Consider the following 15,019-nt stretch of genomic DNA (forward strand, 5'->3'; position numbering starts at 1 on the left):
TACTGCCCTTTTAACAGACTGCGCTTTATGAAGATTTAACTTGTTTAACTCGCTGATTTTGTTGTTTTTAAACTAGCACTGAAGCTTTTATTGTACAATGGTGCCAACGCCGTTCGTGCTTTAGGTCTTGTGGCAGGCATTAGAGACTATAAATTGTTTCTACTCCCACATAATTCCCTCACTTTACACATCGACAGCTTCTAGTGTCTATAAGCCGTCGCTGGTTCCTGTTGGACGATCCCAATGCGGTCGTCTAATTCTAAATGGAAGGAGCCTGTATGGAAGCTGTTGTTCTTTTAAGTTTACACGGGAATCAAGCGAATTAAAAATGTTGCGCCTTTGAAGCGATCAAAAGCGGACTGAGCGGGGCGAGCGAGAAAACGTCCGCACGGATGAATCACGGCGCTTTTTATTAGCTCCTCGCTCGAACTGTCAGCTCGTCAAAAGCGTCTCCCGGTGCATGCTGGGACGGCCGCCACCATCCCGACCACCTCCAAAAAGAAAGAAAAAGAAAAACAGGATTAGACAGGTGGAGAGAATGCAATATTGAATCCGCTGTCTCAGTCATCAAAACCTAAAGATTGCTCTTTTTGGAAAACACTTCACCGTCTCTGTTTGACGAGCCAGTAAATGAAAGGCCCTTCACAACGAATTACCATGATTGCTCGGATGTTCCGTGATATTGACTGCGTTTTGGAGTTGTTGTTTTTTTTTTGTTTTTTTTCTTTTTTCCACAAGCTGCTGTGGGGTGATGCGCTGCTCATTTTCAAGACAACAGACAAGCACAATGCATAATTTATCACACCGAAGAATAAGCCTTGCAAGCTGGTGAATTAAGGAAGGAATAAATGCAGCACAGGCCTGCAGCTGAAATAACTGATAATGCTTTTTTTTTTTTTTTTATTTTACGACAGCTTCTAAATAGAAATGGAAATAAAAAAAAATTTAAAATAAAAAAGATCTGTTTGCACATCATCTTAAAGAAAGTGTAATTATCTATGAACCAATCAACACCTGGCTTTCACTTCATGTGCCTGACCTTGCTGGACTCGTTACCATGGAAATGTTTTCTCTCTGTGGCAGAGCTCAGCTTTGTTACACAGAGACCTGTGTGTGTGGGGTGTGTGTGTGTGTGTATGTGGGGTGAGACGGGGGGAGATGATGATGAATGGCACACACACACAGCCAGTTTTTCATGTCTTTCTCCCAGCAGGGCTCCCTGGAAATAGTCTCATCCTGCCCTTTATGGCTTCTCTCATACTGTGTCCAAATAACAAATATGTGGGGAGTGATGAAGCAGTGGCGCAAACATTACCAAAACACTGGCAGACTCATTCTGCCTGGCAGCAAATGTGACTTCCAAAAAAAATAAGGCATAAATGGCTTTTGTTTCTGATCGGTTGTGACGGACGGCATAAATAATGCATTTTGGATGTACTTAGTAGGCACATATCAGCAATACAGTGTTGTAAAGAAAAAAAAAGCAGGACACCTCACTGCAGTCTGTTTTCTAACATATTTGGACATTTGGATATATATTTATTTCCCCCACAATACTGAGAAATTCAAGCAAAGCTAGAACTGCAAGCAGTAATCAAAGGGCTCCAAACCCGACTCAGAAGTACGCTGACTCCACCAGGGTGTACGAATCCAAAATTCAATACAGAAGCTTACGTATCAGTTTTCAATATAACTGATTAAATATCTGAAATATGCGTTAATGGATTGCATACAATTGAACAATATCTCGACAAGAAAAGTTTAATACTCAATAGAAGGTCACCTTCCATGTTTGCCTGTTTTCCCGGAATAAACTGAATGATGATTTTTTTTTTTTCCATATGCAGTTTTGGTTACAGAGACGTTTTGCTGTTTTGTTTGTTTGTTTTGGATATTTAAAAGTTCCAGTGTAAAATGTTCTTTAGAGATGAAAGATTTTTGTTTTTAATTTTGAGTGGATAAACCTGCATTAATAATCTACTGTTATTATTATATTAGTTGATAAATGATATTGTCAAGATGGCAATATCATTTATCTTGATATAAAATATATTGGCGAAATAAAGAGAGACAGCAATGGCCATACGAATGCATGCGTCATTTATGTGTGACATAGCGCCACTACTGGTGAAAAACAATACTGCACTGCCTCGCCCCAGACATCTTTCATGTATGACAATGAATATATTCAGCAATCTTGACCATAAAAATGTTATTACCAGTAAAAAACTGTTTATAGAAAAGTCAAGTGGACAAAATAGATTTTCTCTCATTATTGCTTGCATCTTCTTTACTTCTCATGTACCTATTTTATGTGTTGGGATTGCACATTGATTTTTTTTTTCCCACTTAAAATGAGTGGTGAAGTCCATCGCCTCGGGTACACATGATGAGAGCATCATTACTCAGCATCTTGAAGAAGGTGTAGCCGGGGCGTGCTCCCGACCGCGAAGTGGGAGTGAAAATCAAACGAAGTTCTGGAGCGGCTTATGTGTCTGGTAAGGGGGTTTAAAAGCGCTCTCAGCTGAACTTCAAATCTACCGTTTCATTATACAGAAAAGTCTTCAGCGGGAGGACATTGAAAATAGTGTTTAAAAGAACCAGGTCTGACCATCCAGCCATTCTTACCCCCAGGAAGCAGGCTGGAAAAGTCCAAATCGAGTCTCCAGAAACAATAAAATGTCATAATAATAACGAAAAAAAACAGGACCTACAACGTGGCAGGGCAGCATTGCTAACCAACTGGTGTGAGTGTGTTGTTTTTTTTATGCAACACAAATGACTGCTGTTCAAACTATGTGCCTCCCAATCCACAACTTTAGCCTTTATGTTTGTTATATTTGGCTTGTTGCAAACACTTAATGGTTGTGGCTGATTTGTAAACCCACTGGGATCACATAGGGGCTCAGTATTGTTTCAAATCGGTTTGAAGAGAGAATCTCTCAATCTTTTGCCATGTTTCCACCCCCCCATGCAACAAAAACTCATGGCTGGCCTTCAATTGCAAACTATCAACACAAAGATGCTTTTGTTTCCATTCGGTTTGCTAACTCTCCTCATTTGTTTTGGTTTTTGAGTCAATTGTAACAGTTACAGAACGCAATTATTGAAAAAAACTCAGAAGCCAGTTTGCAGCAGGATATGAGGACTCGGTAGACCGGTGAAAGGTCAGATGAAACCAAAACAAAAATTTTGAAAGAAGAACGTGCAAAATATGTGGCGGAAAATGAACACATCACGTAAATGAGTAGACAAATATGTAGAGTTGACAAGAGGCCAACAGAACTGAAACAAGAAACACCATAAAAATCCATTAAAATGTTGCTGCGTGTCTTCTCACTTTCTCTTTTTACCCGTTCCTGTCTGATCTTCTTGCAAATAAATAAACAATTCTAAAACTTGCAACACAAATACGAGAAAGTTGGGCAGAAAAGGACATTTCCTTTATGACCGAATCGAACCGTAGCATAAAAACAGTCAGAAAATGTGTGTTTGGACAACTTTGCACTACATAAATCTGGCCTTTATGCAAGAAGAAACCCACTGTTGGAAGAAAACAATAAGAGGTTCATCAAGAAGTGGAAGAGGTCAGATAAGAGCAAAATGTAAAAAAAAAAGAAATAAAAGCGCACAAAACCATGAACACATCATCTCCATGAAGTAACGTGGGAATTAATTTCTTCTGCAGAAACAGGCTGATTACCGCTGAGGGATGCATGAAAACAGTCGCTGGTCTTATTGTAATGAATTATGTAGGGGAGCTGAACATATGCCCGCCACATTTTTCAGATTTTTTTCTGCTAAAGTAAATTTCAACACCATGTATGGGGGGTTTTTTTCACAGCTTGGACGTTTTCAATAAAATACATTTGAGTTGACGAAACATGAACAAGTTTAAAGAATGTGAAAACTTTAACAAGTAATTTTCTCTGAATCTTAAAAAAAAATAATAATAAAACAGTCAATCTGCGTCTCCTCAATATAGTTCTCCTTCCTTCTCCGCGCATGCGCAGTGTCTTGACTCAGCGGACCTAAATCGACGGCAGCTGGAGATCAAGCGGTCCGACGACAGATGGATGCCCAGTGAGAGAAGCGGTCCGCTCCGGCTAGGAGAGGTAAGACCGAACCCCTCCGCTTTCTCCTGGCGGACCCCACAGCCTGTCGGGGCTCATGGGTGGCCGGAGGTGAGTGCGGTCAAACCCTTCGACTGACGGAAGGGGGGGAAGAGGCTGCGCGGTTTGCGGTGACTCGCTGTGAAGCCGTGGCGGCGGTTAGCTGGTGCGAGGCGAGCGACGCGTTAAAACGACCGCAGGACGGCTCGTGCCTGGCGGTTCGGGGGGCACGTGAACGTCTGGACCGCAACCCGACTTTCTGTCTGCGTCATAGAAGGTAACCGCCGAATTTGAAGCTGGGCTAATAAAGTCTGGTGCATCCGAACAATTTCGGGTTCGGTTTACCTTTACTCTGCCTGAAGCGAAGTTTTCAGCACGACGGACAGTTCCGGGCTGAAGTCCTAAATAAATGCGGCCCAGTTACTTTCCTTTTTTCACACTTGTGGGATTGTTCAGGTTATAAAGTGGAAAGATAAATAGCTAGATCATTTGTTTAAGGTATGCAGAGAGACCAGCTGCCCGCTCCTCCGCTGTTTGTTCATTAGGATTGTATAGTGGATTTCAAAGTTGAACTTTCCCACATTCTTTTACTTCACAACCACAAGCTTCAGTTTTTGTTTCACTTTTGTTCCTAGCAGTGCTCTTTATTGAACTCCATCAACTCTATCCAGTCAGAGTTAAAGAAAGCATCCCCGCACCATGATGCTGCCACTATTGTGTTTCACAGCTGGGCAGATGTTTTCTGGATGACGAACTGTTTTGGTTTTCTCCCACTTAGTGACTTTGAATTTAGGTCTCATCTGGCCTGTCACAGTAAACAACAAATCACTTGATAGCATGATGAATTAAAACCAGCTCAATAACTTCCATTTGCATGACTTATATATATTTTTCTCTTTCTACCAAAAACTGGTTGACAAAAGTCTTCAGTCTGGTGCTTCGATCTCAATCAGGCCCTTTTTTTTTGTTTGTTTTTTTAAGGACAATTTTGTTTATAGTTCATTTTATTTCTTGTTTCTGTAGCTGTGTTCAGTTTGGATATTTAACATGTCTTTCACCCATCCATCCATCCATTGTCTGTTCACCCTTGTCCCTAATGGGGTCGGGAGGGTTGCTGGTGCCCATCTCCAGCTACGTTCCAGGCGGGAGGCGGGGTACGCCCTGGACAGGTCGCCAGTCTGTCGCAGGGCAACACAAAGACATACAGGACAAACAACCATTCACACACACACACACACCTAGGGAGAATTTAGAGAGACCAATTAACCTAACAGTCATGTTTTTGGACTGTGGGAGGAAGCCGGAGTACCCGGAGAGAACCCACGCATGCACAGGGAGAACATGCAAACTCCATGCAGAAAGACCCCGGCCGGGAATCGAACCCAGGACCTTCTTGCTGCAAGGCAACAGTGCTACCAACTGCGCCACTGTGCAGCCCCCATGTCTTTCACTTCCAGTGTTAAATGTTCATTAGAATTTAAAGATGTTTGATACTGAAAATGCCTTCTTGCATTATTATGTCATTACTCGGAAATGTTCTCAAAACAACATTGTTGTTTATCGCAATAACAATTTTTGTGGCAGGCTTCACAAATATGCACTTCCTGTAATGCGACTAAATGTTTTAAAACGCTATGAACACTTATACAAGACTGTAGTTTTTGTGGCTCGCTCTTTTTCCCATTAAACAACAACAACAAAAACTGTGTGATTTACTTTCTCTTACTAAACATTTTGTTATTTAAGAAAAAAAAAATCAAACATAGAAATAGAACAAGTAAGCAGGTTCCTCCAGTTTTGGACATATTATGGTGAAATCTTCCTCTCTTTCTTTTTTTTATTTTTTTTATTTTTTTACTATTTTAGTTGTGAAACAGCATCCTACGGACAGGTGAACCTGTATCCAGGCACAGTCTTTCATTAGAAGCTCTGCTCCAAGGCAAACTGGTCAATGAATCAGCAACAAGGGGACATGAAGACTCCACACAGTCACTTGGTCATGGGTGACTCATCCGTGGGTGGTGAGAGAGGGAAGCTCAGGCCAACAGTAGCTGTCAGACATTGTCATGCAAGCGGCTGATGATGATGATGATGATGATGAGTTCACAGGTCACGATGCATGACGTGTCTCTGCTGAGATACAGGAATAACCAATTGTACTTTGCTTTTGTTGTTGCTGTGGTTGAAACGCAGACTTCAGTGTTTGTTTGGGTGGATTTGATGTGACGAGCCAATAGGAATTGAGAGGTTGGAAATGACATCACTTTCTATTTTGCAAAAACCCTGTCAATAATCATGGTGGTAGCAGCATCATGTAGTGGGGGGAGGAGGGTGCTTTTCTTTATCGGGGAAGATGGGCGGAGCTAAACGCAAATCAACATAAGAAGGAAACTTGTAAAAGACGTAAAGGGGCGGAGTTCCTCCTAATCAAATGGTGACCTTTGACATTTGGACAGAGTTAAACAGAATTGATTAGAAGATACTTGGTGACAAGTCTTGGTGACAAGTTGATCCCAGACTTGAAAACCCTTGAGATTAAGCTTTTTTTTTTCTTCTTTTTTTTTTGCAAAGTATTACGGGCAAACCCGGTAGAGAAAAACCACCAGCTGTAATTGCAACACAAAGGTACTTCTTCAAATTTTTGAATTCAGGTGAATTCGCACAGATGTGTGCCACAGCTAAACATGTCGCAACATGCAGCTAATCAATTAATCACATAATAAATTCAAATGAGCTCGATAATTTCCATTTTGATGATGAATATTTATTTGAATGGCAATTTTGTTTATGGAATTACACATACGATTTGTGGTTTTGGTTGTGTGAGGCATTTAGTTCCATTTTATTTCTTATTTTCAGGTTGTCACATTTTATTTTATTTTGGATATTTAAAATATCGTCCAGTTCCAGTGTGGTGTGTTCTTTACAAAATGAAAGTCTGTTGTTCCTTTGATGGGGTGAACTTGCATTAGTATGCCATTTTGAATTTGTTATTTGAAAGTGGTCTCAAAACAACTATACTATCGTTTATTGTAATAACTACTGGGGTAATTTATTGTCCAGATATAACATGCACCTGTTTACTCTTTGTTTTTACTCTAGCTAAAGAGGTGAACAATGGTGCTGTGCCCTGAAGGTTGTACATCCGGATCAGGAGGAGAATCTTCTTGCAGTGAGGTGAGCTAGCTAGCTAGATTACAACTGAGAATCATCTGGAATTTAATTTGATGTATTGAATATTTCTGCTCCACCAAGTCTCTATAGTTCAAAGCATATTCACTTCAACAATACTTTACTGATCTTAAAGGGAAATTAAATGTTGTTGGAACTTATTTAATTAAACAGTGATGGTAGATATTGATGGCTGTAAGTATGAAAATCTGCTGTAGCAGTCTGTGTTACAGCAAAATTTGAAGAAGCCTCTGACTGAAGACGGGCTTTGTACAATTTTCATTAAATCTGGCATAAAAATGGCAACATTTCAGAAATAAAACATCACGTGGGCCGTTTGTTTTGTCATGTCGTGTGCTGTAGTCACTTTGGTCATAATGCTGTTCCAGGCGGGTTCCAGCTGTCTTCAGTTTGGAGTTCGCTCCTATCTGCATCACTTTTATGAAGAGTGTTCGTCCTCCGTGTGGGAGAGGGACCCAGAGAACCGGGGGTCAGCCCACGGCCACAGAACCGCCCTGTGGTGGAACTCAGCTGTCTGGAAGGTAAACTCACTGAGCTCTGCACAAGGCAGCTTAAACACAGCCTTCTATGGAAGCCCTGAAAGACCAAATTTTACTTTGTTCTTGACTTGATTGATTAAACTGTTTGAACGGGAGGGGGGGTCCCTTTTTGTGTAATATTTATTTCCTAAAGTGGAGAATTTAAAAAAATATTCTCCACTTTAGGAGAATAAAAAAAATAAATTTGGTTAAAAAAAATTGACCACGTTTGGTAAATTTTTGCCTGGGTAAAATTTGACCAAACCTGTTGGTTTTTTGCTATATAATTTAAAGAAATATATATTTTATAGGGAGAACTACTTAATAGAAACACATAGCTGGTAAAATTTTACACATCAAAATTGCCTGCTGTTAAAGACTGCTACCTCTTATTGCCTTCTAGCTTTTAGTGCCTGTTAGCCATTAGCGCCTGCTAGCCATTATTGCCTAATACCTGCTGGTAGTGCCTGTGAACCGTAATCTTCTGTTAGCTGTTATCTTCTGCTAGTTGTTGTTGCTTGCTAGCTGCTGGCACCTGTTAGTGCCTGCTAGTTGTTAGTGCCTGTTAGCTGTTATCTTCTGCTAGCTGCTAACTTCTCGAGCCTAAGAGATTGTGTACTCATGAAGAGATTTTGTCTCTTCATGAGAGACTGCAGACATGTTGAATGAGCCTGTGGTATTTGTATCGTCGAGGGGAGTCCATGCAGACCTCCTGCTTTGTTTTTCCCTCTCTAATATGGTTAACCTTTCATAATAAGAACCTTGGAGCTCCATGCAGAGAGCACAACCTATAGGAATGACCACCTCAGCTCTTTTCGTGTATTTGCTAACTACAGGTGTCCTTGGCTCTGGGTCTGCTGATGCTGACGGCAGGTGTTGTGTCTCTCTCCGTCGCTTACTCCGCACCCCACAAAATTGAGTCCTTCGGCGAGGGAGACCTGTTCTTCGTGGACCCCCAGGCCATCAGCTACAACAGGGGTCTGCACTTCAGCACGGCGTCCGGGATCGGGCTGTCGTGCCTGGGCTCCGCGCTGGCTGTGATGGGGGTGGTCGTCTGGGTCCTGCCCAAGGCCAACCTTAAAGAGCGGCTGTTCCACCAACCGAGGGAAGCTGATCAGCGGGGGGAGCCGGGCTCGAAGTGGAGGGGATTCAGGGATGTGATAACTAAGCCGCCAGATACAGGAGAAGGAAAGATGCCTTTTACTCTGGCTAAAGTGAAAAATGTGCAACCCGCTTCCTAGAGAGAGGCACATAATCTGATTCTGACCCCTTGTTTACATCGCTTCCCTGTCGTCTCTGATTGGATTATAGACTCACTATAGACTCACACATACTGTGTAGTGCGTTCACATTTTAAGTCTGATTTTTTTTTTTTAAAGTCTTCCATCACCATCTTCAAAACACATCAAATTTATACATTTTATAGTCCGAATTTGGACTAAAAAAATGATTTATTTTTATTACTGAAGTTCTTCTAAGGATAACAATTACTTTCTTAAGATTTCCTTAAAATACAGGTGTTTTTGAACAAAACTTTAAGCCATAACTGGGTTACTTTATGAGCCCTAAAGAACATTAGAGCCACCTGAAGAGTTTTGATAATTAGAAATAATCATAACAGCTTTACTCTTTAATAAAAATGAGACCCAGAGAAATGACCCAGTTAATGTGAAGAAGCAGAAAAACAGAGCTATTGACTGTGGGATGTATTTGTTCAGCACACAACCGTTATAATTTTAACACACACCCAATAACACACCAGATAGCTTATTGAGTACATACTGTATGGACTGATCAAACACAATAAAAGTATTGGTACAATGTAAGTTGTAAGGTTTACAGACAGCTTTCAGCTTGGTGCGGTTGACCGGCAACCAAATGGATCGAACTTGAAAAATCCAATTATATTTTATCTTCTTTACAGTGAATTTGCCCTACCTAAGATGATGCTTTACACCATTAACTACAGTTTTAAGAACATCATAATACTTGGAGATTTTTTTTTTTCATATTTGTAGCTCATGATAGTTGCAGTAGTAGCACCACCTGTCAGACAAAAAGATTGAGCACAAGAACTGAGAAGTCAGCCTTGAACACAGAAGTCACCTCGATGAAAGCATGAATAGAAAAGTGCTAAATAAAAACAAAACATATGTCAGGAAACAGATAGATGTTTTAATTTCTGCTCCGGTTTTTGTGCTCACATTTCTGCTAATCTGCTAATAGCGGTGCTAATTTTTAGCTCTGCGCTTTAGTAGCTTTGCTAGCTTGAAAATGTTTAGCGCACTTAGCTTCCCCTAAGTTAATTTTTCCAGATAAATCCCAAACTGATTATTTACTGGACTATTTTGTAAACTTTCAATTAAATGAAATTCAGCATCTTTGTTGAAGTTTTGGTTACCCACTCTTCATTCATGCTCTTATTTTGAAGTGGGTGAAGGCTGTTTAATCTGCAGCGCCGTTTCTTTTCTTTACATGCTTTTTTTTTTTCTCTCCCTCCCAATAATTTTATTTAAAGTAAAAAAAACACATAAACAAAATAAAACTGACAGTAGAGATCAAGATATAAACATAAAAACAATAAGTAAGGACATTATACAGTGGTGTAAAAAAATGTGTGTCCCCTTCTTGATTTTCTTTTTGTTTGTTTGTGTGAGCAAATATTTATGAATAAGGCTTTACGGCTAGAGCGATTAGTTAATTGGAGACAGGTTACTGTTTTCTAAATGAGGTGGACGATTGTGAGGGGGAAGCTCATGGTCAAAAATGCACGAGTTTTGACTACATGTTAAATTATCAGCACCATCTAGTGGCCCGGCATGACAACTACAGCTGACGCAGGGTGTCTTTGCTGTGTCGTCTAAACATGGAACTTTTTCCCCAATCAACATCTGAAAATACCAGCAGTTTCCAGACTGCAGTCTCATGTAAACGTAGCCTTAGTCACATGGTCGGTACAGTCAAACAGTCTCCTTCATTTGGCTCCTGCACTGAATAAAGATAATTGCAGCAGGCATATATTGTAATAAGTAACATTCAGGTGGAACATTTTAAGAGACAAGTTGTTTTCTATTTATTAATGAGATTTGCTGTTATCAGTAGACTTTTTTTTTTTTTTTTTTACCTGACGGACAGAAAAATTTAAATCCCACAATGAAAGAGCAAATTTTCCTGCTCGACGTACTTTGTGTCTCTCCAAACCCAAAACCTGTCATCACCTCAGTCGTTTAGCTGCTGAATCCCTGCTAGAGAAATCTGTCTCGACTTCGACACAAACCACGTTGTATTTCATCCCGTACGTTTGGGATGGTCCTTATCATCCCAGCTGTTTTGTAACCCTTTCAAAAAGAGAAACAGTTTTTGCTGAATAAGAAAAAAAGAAATCCATCCTCCTCAGCTACCTATTACCAAGAAGCTCAAACACGTTTCCTGCACAGATCAAAGCAGAGAGCGCTTACTCCATCTTTTTCCTGCGGTGTCAGTAAGCAGCTTCAGATTCATTTGATGTAATACCTTTGGAAAGGTCTTTTCCTCAAACACATTTTACTTTAACAAAAGCAGGCAATCGCCCTCTCCGATCCCAGATGAGATGTAATCGTTCGTATATGTATCTGTTTTAGGCAGATAAGACTCCGAAGGCAATTGTGAGGTTTTGTTTGGTTTTGTAACTCTTAAAGTATATTTGTTATCCAAAATGCTCCCACTTTAATGGATAACATAAGTTCTTTTCATGGTAAAGAAGTAGAAATCGTTTTGCAGCTGCAGCTGCCTAATATAAAAATGTTAGCAGATACAAAGTGAGTAAACTTTAACCCACAGTAGCATATTTTTAACATCTGAGAAATTCACATGCAGACTGCTATTGCAAGTAGCTATGGCAACCTTGCAAATCACACTAATTGGTCGTAAGTTGTACACAGTTCAAGTCATTCATCTCTGTAATTGTTTTGTCTCTATTTTATTAAAATTACATCCTAATTGACTAGATAGTTGCATGGAGCACGGCAGCTGTTTACTGCCACGTTCAAATTAACTGATAAGATTTAAAAGATATCGAAAGTCAAATTTTCAGTTTAAACTTTTTCCAACTGTTTATGATGTTTGTTTGTTTTTTTTTTGAGAGAGAGAAATCTGAATTCATTCGACAGATCGAAGCTGTACAAAACAAGGAATTTCATTTGGAGTCATAGTGATTGGTGAATATTTTGCATCACAACACCTCTTGTCTCTTTTAACTGCAACGTTTTATTCCACTTCAGTTTTGGGGTGGTGACTGAGTTTGGCTGCAGACTGCCTGTTGTTTTCAACCACTGTCCAGTGATGGAGAGGATTCAGTGGTCTATGCTGTGGGTTTTACAGAGCAGCAATATCTCCATCCTGACTAAGCGACTTGGTTTCATAAGCTTTGTGGTTATTCAGGCAGTTGTTTTGATTTGTTTTAATTAAGAAAACAGTAGAAATATGGATGGCAACTCTTCTTTGAACTAAGTTTTTGTTAAATTACCAATGACGCTCTGTAATATACCATTGACTACCTAAGATTTGTAGATTATTTTATTATCTGTAATTTTTTTTTTGTTTTTCCATATATTGTTAGACATGAAATGGAAGACTTAGAAAAGGGCATGCTTTTTTATTTTAATTAGATTGGATTTTATGTCTTTGACAATTTAGCACTTTTATTTATTTATTTTTTTTTAATATCAACATTATTTTAAAATAATAACTATGACTTCCACATCTGCTACATAGAGGACCCTGTGTGAGACCCTCATCAGTGTGGTGACATGCAGACGGAGGCTCTAGATAAGAAAATATTCATTAACCATCTGGTTTTACATTTTCACACATCTGCGCTAATGCTCGGTTTTACTGTATGAAACACATGTAGAGTCACGCATGCTGCCACTCACCCGGTCACCCCCACACACACTGTAATTTGTACTCCTTTGACAGTACCACCTATTTTCTCCCCACTGTAATCTGTTGCTGTAATTGCCTGTAATCTGTGTATCTAGGCAACAGTTGGGCTGCAAGTGCTCTATTTTGAACTCAGAACAAAGTCTCTCTCCTGATTGGTCCTTCACACCGCCATCTCTCTTTATCATCACATGTATCAGATTTGTTGTTTTCAGGTATAAACAGTAGTGGCGCTGAGGTAAAGGGAAATTGCCACCTGTCCGGTTGGGTCCTCCTGTTCGCCAGGAGTTAAAAACTGTACATAGTGGGACCGCCGTAGTGTCGGGATATGCTGCAGTTGTTCAGGTGGATGTGACCGTGTTTTGTCGTTTGCCATTTTATTGTTTTCCAGAAATAAAACTGGGGTTAGCAACAGCAGTGAAAAGCAAAGGACCAAAAATAAAATTGTAATCTGCATACCAAGTATCTCTGTTTGGATCATTTTGTGTTAAAAGAAAAAAGGACAATACAGCAGAAAGAGATGTACAGAGACTTGCAAAAATACATCCCACCACCCCGTTTTTTTTTTTTTATTTTACTTTTTTGCCACATTGTTACCAGGAATGCACTGATTCACTTTTTTCACTGAATACCGATATCTGAGATTTAGCATCGGCCAATACCGATCTGATTCAGAAAAGCAGTGCTGAATTGACTTAAAACGGAATACAGAAATGCACCGCTCATCAAGAAACAACCAATCAGAGCCAGGAGGACAGTCTTAGCGCTCTCAGTCATGCTCATGTACTTGCTTCTCACACCCTCACACTTGCTCTTTACTAAGCTACAGCTAATGCTAGCTAGCATAGCCACTGATGACGGCAGAAAAATGGTTTTCCTGTAACGATAAGTTATTTCTCCTAATTCTCCCCCCCCCCCCCCCCCCCCCCCCCCCCCCCCCCCCGCCAGATTATCTGCCTCAATATAGTGACAGTTTTAACAAATATGTGAAAAACATTTTTTTCTCAAAGTTGCATACTGCAGCTTTAAGGAGTGTAAATACAAGGCACTGTGTACATTAAAATGCAGAAGCTAGTGAGTCTGATTTTAAATGCAAAACAACTCATTAATGTGGCTATTACATTTTCACAAAGCTTGCGCCAGACATCTGGTATCACAGCACAACTTACACAGAAGATCATTTAAGCTAGTCTGCATTCGGACACTTTTGAACATCTTCTACAGCATGTCACCACAACAAGACATTTCTTCTCATGCAGTCTCCTACAGTGCCTTGCAGAGAGGAGGGTCTTTCGCCAGCTGCAGTCACTTGGGGTGAGTGAATCCCCAGACCGGAGCTACAAAGACTAAGCCACACACACACAGCGAGATTCTCAAGCCTTCCGTACAGGCCTGAGGTCAAATCAGGATAGTAACTGGTGGGATGCTGCAGCTCAGCAGAGAAGTGTAGCTAAAAACAGGAAAACTTAGTCATTATGTTGGTGCTAGGAAGATGCTGTGATCTAACTATTCAGGCCATTGGAGACATTGTGTGCTACAACAAGCGTAAATATTCATGCACTCCACAAATCAGGTCAGAGTGACAGGAAAGAAAGACGAAAAGGATTCCCATTTAAGCAAACACGTGGAAGGAGGTGCTCTTGTCACAAGATGAGATTGAAATTGAATTACATGTGATGGGCTGTGTGTGACATCAGCTTGAACACACTCACTGAGGTAGTGGCAAAAAAGGAGTCGTTAGGAAGGAAATGGCGTTGAAGATAAGGGCATTTACCTCAATTTATAGCCATAGCTGCAATGGAATTGTTCAGATCTAAGCATATTTATATCTTCAACACTGGCCTAGTCAAAGTCCAGACCTAGGCTTTTGCAACCTGGACAAGAGGTTGTGGGAATCAAAGGTCTATGTTTACATCCAAGCATTAATAGTATTGTAGATTTTCCAAACATTGTTTTTTGTCCCAAGCAAAACTACAGTATATTGCTTAGTTAAACTTCATGCCAAGTTTTCAAGTAAAACAAAATTTTAAAATATCCAAATATCCCTTGGCTCCTTTTTGCAAGCTGTTTCCTACTTTCCTACTCATGGAAAACCGTTGTTAGAGGTGGGTAGATCGACTCAAAATATTGATTAATATTGATACCAACTTGGTATTGGTATCAATACTAGTGTGGTAAGATTTGATATTTTAGAATCAAATTCCCTTTTGAAACTCTATTTTATTTTGATGCTGCAATTTCTCACACCTACCTCAAAAAAGATTTTGTTTTGATTGG

General features: G+C 40.1%; 1 protein-coding gene across 3 annotated transcripts; it reads left to right on the top strand.

Annotated features, from left to right (window-relative positions):
* The first annotated feature begins 4,002 nt into the window (after positions 1–4,002).
* On the top strand, positions 4,003–13,207 carry nrsn1l (neurensin 1-like). Of its 3 annotated transcripts, none has more exons than XM_028037066.1 (4): positions 4,003–4,115; positions 7,215–7,289; positions 7,673–7,825; positions 8,659–13,207. In XM_028037066.1, exons 2-4 carry the CDS (start codon positions 7,230–7,232, stop codon positions 9,061–9,063), a joined length of 618 nt encoding a protein of 205 aa, XP_027892867.1. In that variant the 5' UTR covers positions 4,003–4,115; positions 7,215–7,229; the 3' UTR covers positions 9,064–13,207. The 3 variants fall into 3 exon arrangements, with proteins under 3 accessions (XP_027892867.1, XP_027892869.1, XP_027892868.1); XM_028037068.1 differs by having other exon boundaries at positions 4,009–4,184; XM_028037067.1 differs by lacking the exon at positions 4,003–4,115 and adding an exon at positions 4,191–4,389.
* Positions 13,208–15,019: the final 1,812 nt, after the last annotated feature.

This window comes from Xiphophorus couchianus, chromosome 13 (assembly GCF_001444195.1).
Source record: "Xiphophorus couchianus chromosome 13, X_couchianus-1.0, whole genome shotgun sequence".
NCBI lineage: Eukaryota > Metazoa > Chordata > Actinopteri > Cyprinodontiformes > Poeciliidae > Xiphophorus > Xiphophorus couchianus.

Bases quoted from the DNA above. Each gene is read 5' to 3' on its own strand.
- nrsn1l (XM_028037066.1), top strand. From the start codon at position 7,230: ATGGTGCTGTGCCCTGAAGGTTGTACATCCGGATCAGGAGGAGAATCT. The intron at 7,290-7,672 runs GTGAGCTAGCTA...ATGCTGTTCCAG, and splicing joins GAGAATCTTCTTGCAGTGAG to GCGGGTTCCAGCTGTCTTCA. The intron at 7,826-8,658 runs GTAAACTCACTG...TGCTAACTACAG, and splicing joins GGAACTCAGCTGTCTGGAAG to GTGTCCTTGGCTCTGGGTCT.